General features: G+C 46.5%; 2 protein-coding genes across 3 annotated transcripts; one reads left to right on the top strand and one right to left on the bottom strand.

Moving 5' to 3' along the window:
- Positions 1-3,410: 3,410 nt before the first annotated feature.
- Positions 3,411-4,576, bottom strand: LOC118509758 (ribulose-phosphate 3-epimerase). Its single transcript, XM_036050888.1, has 2 exons — positions 4,038-4,576; positions 3,411-3,945 (listed from the first exon to the last, which is right to left on the bottom strand). The coding sequence occupies exons 1-2, from the start codon at positions 4,224-4,226 to the stop codon at positions 3,448-3,450; spliced, it is 687 nt and encodes a 228-aa protein (XP_035906781.1). The 5' UTR covers positions 4,227-4,576; the 3' UTR covers positions 3,411-3,447.
- Positions 4,577-4,879: 303 nt separating this feature from the next.
- LOC118509770 (LDLR chaperone boca) lies at positions 4,880-5,757 on the top strand. Of its 2 annotated transcripts, XM_036050908.1 has the most exons (3): positions 4,897-5,137; positions 5,207-5,593; positions 5,640-5,757. In XM_036050908.1, exons 1-3 carry the CDS (start codon positions 4,982-4,984, stop codon positions 5,640-5,642), a joined length of 546 nt encoding a protein of 181 aa, XP_035906801.1. In that variant the 5' UTR covers positions 4,897-4,981; the 3' UTR covers positions 5,643-5,757. The 2 variants fall into 2 exon arrangements, with proteins under 2 accessions (XP_035906800.1, XP_035906801.1); XM_036050907.1 differs by having other exon boundaries at positions 4,880-5,137; positions 5,207-5,751.
- The last annotated feature ends 485 nt before the right edge of the window (positions 5,758-6,242 follow it).

Here is a 6,242-nt window from a genome sequence, read left to right as displayed (position 1 = left end):
GAAGAGATAGAGGGAGAGAGAGAGAGAGAGAGAGAGAGTAGGAGAGAGTAGGAGAGAGTGGAGAACATTCCCAAAAACTCCTGCCTTGATGCAACAACAGAAAGAAACACGATCGAGCATAAGCACCACCACCACCGCACATCAACAACGATATCACCACCACGTGTCACACACCACACCCACCTGGTTCCATCCAAGGTTCCAGAGGTTGAAGGGACGTGCGCCAATTCTCATCATGATCACAGCAGTGTTGTTTTGTTAGTGGTTAGCTTGCCGAGAACCACAAAACCCTTATTGTGCCACTTCTCGATCTCATTCCAATCGGTTGAACGCGCGGGCAGCTAGGCGTGAAGAAACTAAATGAATTCTTCCGAAGACCGAATACGACTAATAGCGGAGATGAACGCGCCCGCACACACACACACACGCGCCCCATTTATAATGATCTGTAGTATAAAATGTAATACAAAAAATGAAATTATACATATACACATATTTATGTTTTTAACCATACTTCAAACGGCACCAACAATTTTTCGAACCAAAGTGGATGCGTGCGTGCGTGTGTTTGTGTGGTTCGCCGAAGCATAGGGGAGGACCTCCTTGTGGTAGCATGTAAGAGCCCTCACGGAGTGTAGAAGAAGAGGTAGCAAGAGCCGAGTGTGATCGATGATAACGAATCCAGCAATTAGTAGCTGGTTGTGCACAATGGAAAGGAGACCCCACCTTCAATTCCTAAAGCAATGTGGGAAAACACGAAGAGAACCGCACACCGCGCGCCAAGCAGTGGAATGGAATGAAAAAAGAAAAACCACCCCCAAATGAAGCTTAAGAAGGCACCTTCCCATCATCAGCAGTAGCAACAAACAGAAGGAGCAGTTGTGTGGAGTAGGAGATAATATCCACATCCAATACAGTTTCAAGGGTGACCCCCCCAAGTGGCCTCGAATAACAACCGGCAAATGCATCATCATCATCATCATCTGCTGGAGCGATGAAAAACTGCTACTACTATTTACTACTAACTACTACTACCACTACTACTACTACTATTTACTACCACTATACTACGTTGGCTCCACCCTTCCTCAATGTGCGTGTGTGGCCGTGTGCGCGTGGGTATGTGTGTGTGTGTGTGTGTGCGTCGATAGTGGGTTAAAAGAAAAATTGAAGAAGCAGAAGGTGATGTTGTGCTGTGTGGCGAAACGAAAGAGATTGTTTGCGTGTGCTAAAGCTGCTAGCGCAACAACAACAGAGAGAGAGAGAGAGGGAGAAGAAAAAAAAACGGAAGAAGAAACAGTAAATAAAAAGTAATTATAAATAATATGATAATATAATTGTGTAAACTAATGGCTGGAATTTATAAGAAACTAAATATATAATAAAATAATAGAAAAAATAATAAAAAAAACGATTTGTTTACGGCTTTTTTTTTTGGTGATTGGGACATGCGAAGGTTTCGATGGTCGTAGTAATCATCACTACAGAGCCGATCGTCACCTTTGACGTCAACCGACAGTAACACCCAAGTAGGTAGTGATGGGCAGCTCATCCCGAACCTACTGGATCGGAGCCATCCCTAAGCGACCCGGAATCGTTCGGGTGGTATTCCTAGTTCCAACGAGTATGGGTCGACCCGTGGGTGCAACGAGTTCGGGTCTAGCCGTGAGTTCGACGAGTTCGGTCTAATCCATGGATCGTCCCAAAATCGCAATTGGTCGACTCGTAGCACCTACGGATCAATTCGAACTCGTTGCGTCCACGGGACGACTCGAACCCATTGCACCCACAAGTCGAACTCGATTCCTATGGGGTAGAACCAGACTCCGGACCGGTCAGTGAAAGGATTCGTATGACCACATATCACATCACCTCACTAAGACGTGAACTCTGTCCAAAACTGACGAAGCCACGTCGATCGAGTGAAAGATGTTTGGCCGTAAGTGTGGAAGGACAATAGAGTAACCGTAACGAGTGGACGAGCTCATCGTCTCGGACTATGGCACTGCAGACGGCCGAATAAGATGGTGTGATGGCGTTAATAGTTTCGTCAGAAAGGCCGGAACGATTTCGGGAACGGAACACAGTATCAAGGACTTCTGCTGTAGGACACAAAGTAAGAATGATCAGCTAGCTACCTGGGTAAGTTTTGTACTTTTATTCCTTAATATCTTTTGAGACGCTCAAACGAATATTTGAACACCTTTAATGCTGGATTGTGAGGACAATTTTCGTTGTCCAAGGATGTACAATCAACATTGTTTTTTCACCCATCTTGCTATGCTAACTTATACCTACTTATCCGGGGTCTTGGCCTGCTGCAACAATCCTCGATACCGCTCACGGTTTAGCGCCGTCATCTGCCAATCCATTATCGCGGCCGTTCTGGCGGACGCATCAACGCCATCACTCCAACTCAGTTTGGGCCTACCACGTCTCCTCTGTCCGTGTGGACGGCCTAAAAGGACTTTACGGGCTGGGTCGTCCGGTGTCATTCTCATGACATGACCAGCCCACCGGAGCCTGGCGAGACTAATTCGCTGCACGATGGTGAGAGATCTCCGTACTGCCCCCTTAGGGATCGCCATTACAGTGGCTCATCTATTATCCTTCCACACATACGGGGCCAAAAATCCTTCAAGAGCATCTTCCTCTCGCAAGCGGCTAAGAGGGTTTCAGTTTTGGACAGCCGTCCTTGTCTCAGAGACGTATATGAGTGCTGGGACTATAAATGTTCTGATCAGCCCCATCTTCGTCCGTTGCGGCTGGTTTTCTGAGTGGAGAAGTTTCCTCAGGCTGTAGTATGAACTCATTATCAATGTTGTTGTATTTTAACCGCAGGAAGGTAAAGTTTTGAATCTTCTTTCCATTGAATGCATTGAATGCATCTTTCCATTAATCACCGCTAAAAAAAAAACTTATTGAAAAACGGAACGGAAATAGACAAAACAGTGCAGAAAGTCCGCATTTCGCAATCGAAAGTCAAGAAAACCTTGATCGATCCAACATGATCGGGGCTAAATTACAAAGGTCTAGGATAACAGCTCAACGGAGGAGCTTTAATTCAAATCTGGGCAACCTTTGGGTAGTACGTGCCACGATAATACGGACCTTAGCCATGGCTGTCGTGAAAGTCGGATCGGATCGGTTAGTTTGGGAGAGTCTTTTCCGCGATCGACGATGTACACGGCGATAGTGTTTTTGTCCTTGCTGGTTTCAGGTTGCACTTGCGAGGAGTCCAACAATGCCATAGGGGGGCCGAACACTGTCCCACAGTTAGACGTATTCGTATGTCTCCAGATTTAAGGAGATGGTTTTTCCTGTCCTGTAACATTTTTTTGTAAGCATTTTTCCTTACCTGCGCTTTTCTCAAATTGTGGGAAATGGGAATTAAACAGCAAAGTAGTGTGTACGAACCCCGCTTTTGCTTATATTTTCCCTTTCCTTTCAAGACTGTGCACCACTGCTGATAGCACTCTGCACTGACTTTCTCAGATCTCGTATGACGGCCGCCTGATCGTCGGCCCGAATGATCGCAGTACCAGCAACGATCATGTTAGCACCCGCCTTCGAACACTGCTCGATCGTGCCGAGCCCAACACCTCCGTCTACCTCGATGTCTAGCGCAGGGTAATGCTCTCTTAACCACTGAACCTTCGGCATCATATCGGCCATAAACTTTTGTCCTCCGAATCCGGGCTCGACCGTCATCACCAGCACCATGTCCGCGGCGTCGATGTACTGCTGCACCATTTCCACTGCCGTGCCCGGTTTGATGGCTAGCCCAACCTTCATGCCAGCCTCGCGCACCGCCCTACAGACGTCCGGCACCGTGTCGAGGACCGGTTCGATGTGGAACGTGTACTGCTGCACGCCGGCATCGGCCATCGGTTCGATCCACTGCTGCGGGTTCTGCACCATCATGTGGGTTTCGAAAAATGCATCCTAAAACGACCGGTGAGCGTCAACTGGGTTTGCTTCATTTACTGTGTTAGCCAGACCGATCTCCCTACAATCATCGGTAGCTCGTACGTTACCTTGATTTTGTTCCGCAAACACTTGACTACGGGATGGCCAAAGGTGAGGTTCGGCACAAACGTACCGTCCATTACGTCCAGATGCAGATAGTCCGCCCCATTCGCGAGCAGCTTTTGCGATTCCTCGTGCAGTTGCGAAAGGTCGGCGTTCAGAATCGAAGGACCGATGCGGGCACTGAGTGGAGCCATTTTCAGACGAAAGTTTCTCTTTCGATGCGCCTCAAAAGTGGTTCAAGCCTCGTGTTGATCTTGTTGTAGTAAGTAACTTGCTCTGCCGTTCCGTTATCGCTGCAAGGTCAAACAGCGTGCCATTAACGGCTGGAACAGCCGCTAATTTGTGGAAAAGTATTGGCATTTTCCCTGCTATTACTCGACCGTGATTCACCGGAGACGATCATTAGACAACTAAATGAACGTATCAAACACGTAAGATGCTTTATCTTTTAGAAGAAACCCCTGGCAGCACTTAGCTCCACTTTTATTGGCTATTTACGGAGCGAGCACTTGTTTTAGTGGAAACAGAATCAATCTTCCGGCCAGCTACAACCCTGGGCCGGTTGACAGCTCTTGTAACGGATCAACACAAACAAATAAATCAAGGTGCAGGTGGTCTCGTAAGCCAGTTTTGAAAACTAGTGCGGTAAAAATGTCCACTATGTGCTCGCTCCATTGCAGTTACGAACATATTTGTATAGGGAATGTGTAATATAATATCACAATAATAATATGCTACAAAAAAGGGCAATTTACCATGAATACAGCCGCACGGATGGTGTTCCAACATCCGTCGACTCTACTGTTCATCAAATGTCACGTTGGATACGTCACCTCATCGTCATAGCATCCCAAGGTGTTTACATACGCAGCATTTCATTGCAATCAATGGCATCAAATTACATTCCGACAAACAAACCGCTGTATTCGGCAGTGTTATCGCAACAAAAATGAAGAAACTACTCGTGCTTGTAGTACTGTGCGTTCTGGTAAGCAATTTAGCCAACGCAAAGAAGTTCAAAGAAGAGGAAAAACCATCATGGGCCAAGAAAGACATCCGCGATTTCAATGACGCGGACATGGAACGCCTGTTGGAGCAGTGGGAGGTGATAGCATGCTGATACGGCACAGGAATGGGTGTAGAAACCAGCTGAACTGTGCTCTCACCTTTACAGGAAGATGATGATCCACTGGAACCGGACGAGCTGCCGGAACATTTGCGGCCACCACCATCCATCGATATGGCCAGCGTAGATTCGACCAATCCCGAAAGCATTCTAAAGCTGTCGAAGAAAGGCCGCACGCTCATGACGTTCGTATCCGTGAACGGCAATCCGACGCGCGAGGAAACGGAGGACATTACCAAGCTGTGGCAGACGAGCCTGTGGAACAATCACATACAGGCCGAACGGTACCTGATCGATGACAATCGTGCGATTTTCATGTTCAAGGATGGTGCCCAAGCCTGGGAGGCAAAGGACTTCCTGGTGGAACAGGAACGATGCCTGCACGTTTCGATCGAAAACAAAGAGTACAAGGGCAAACACAACCGGGATGAGCTGTGAAGCAATAGAGTGAGTGTGTTCCCGTGTGTTGGGAGACCCGTTCTGAATTATTAAGCAAAACGTTGAGTTACAACGGTACGAAGTTACAATTCTGAATTCATTTGGTGCGGAACAGAGACTGAAAACAGACGTTTCATGAATTAAAAAGTTTGTAATAGAAAGCATTCGTGTTGCATTGTATTAAGAAAAAAACCAAGGCCGGTGGGGCTTTTCAAGATGCAGAACAAGAATCTGAATCTTTCTGCGCTACTTCGTGACTTTGCGAACACAAAACCTCTATTTGTGTGGACTTGCAAGCATGGGCATTCGGCCATGCCATATTTTCCATATTTTTTTCTGATAAAATGTTTGAGTAGTTTTGTTGTTTTGTAGGGGTTTGATCTGACATTTTGCCTCCCCGAATTTTGTCTATACTTGCTGCTTTTATTCTTTGCAGATAATATTTGTGTTTTCCTCCCATAGTATAACATCCGGAAGCTTTCCGTGTCTGGGCGATTACGAGTTCTACTAAAGCCTTTATCCATTATCTTTAATCTTTTCCGCCAGAAGTTGCCGTAACCGTGATCAAGGTGTATGTATTTAGAAGGTGAATTTTTATCGATTTGACAGGGCGACATTTTAGTCGAGTTATGTCAGAGTTTGTTTA

The sequence above is a fragment of the Anopheles stephensi genome, chromosome 3, assembly GCF_013141755.1.
Source record: "Anopheles stephensi strain Indian chromosome 3, UCI_ANSTEP_V1.0, whole genome shotgun sequence".
Classification (NCBI taxonomy): Eukaryota; Metazoa; Arthropoda; class Insecta; order Diptera; family Culicidae; genus Anopheles; species Anopheles stephensi.
The sequence above is the reverse complement of the archived record's forward strand: the minus strand, read 5'-3'. Positions and strand labels throughout refer to the sequence as shown.

Coding starts and splice junctions, on each gene's coding strand:
- LOC118509770 (XM_036050908.1), top strand. CDS start 4,982: ATGAAGAAACTACTCGTGCTTGTAGTACTGTGCGTTCTGGTAAGCAAT. Junction 5,138..5,206: donor GCCTGTTGGAGCAGTGGGAG/GTGATAGCATGC, acceptor TCACCTTTACAG/GAAGATGATGATCCACTGGA.
- LOC118509758 (XM_036050888.1), bottom strand. CDS start 4,226: ATGGCTCCACTCAGTGCCCGCATCGGTCCTTCGATTCTGAACGCCGAC. Junction 3,946..4,037: donor GTTTGCGGAACAAAATCAAG/GTAACGTACGAG, acceptor CGGTCGTTTTAG/GATGCATTTTTCGAAACCCA.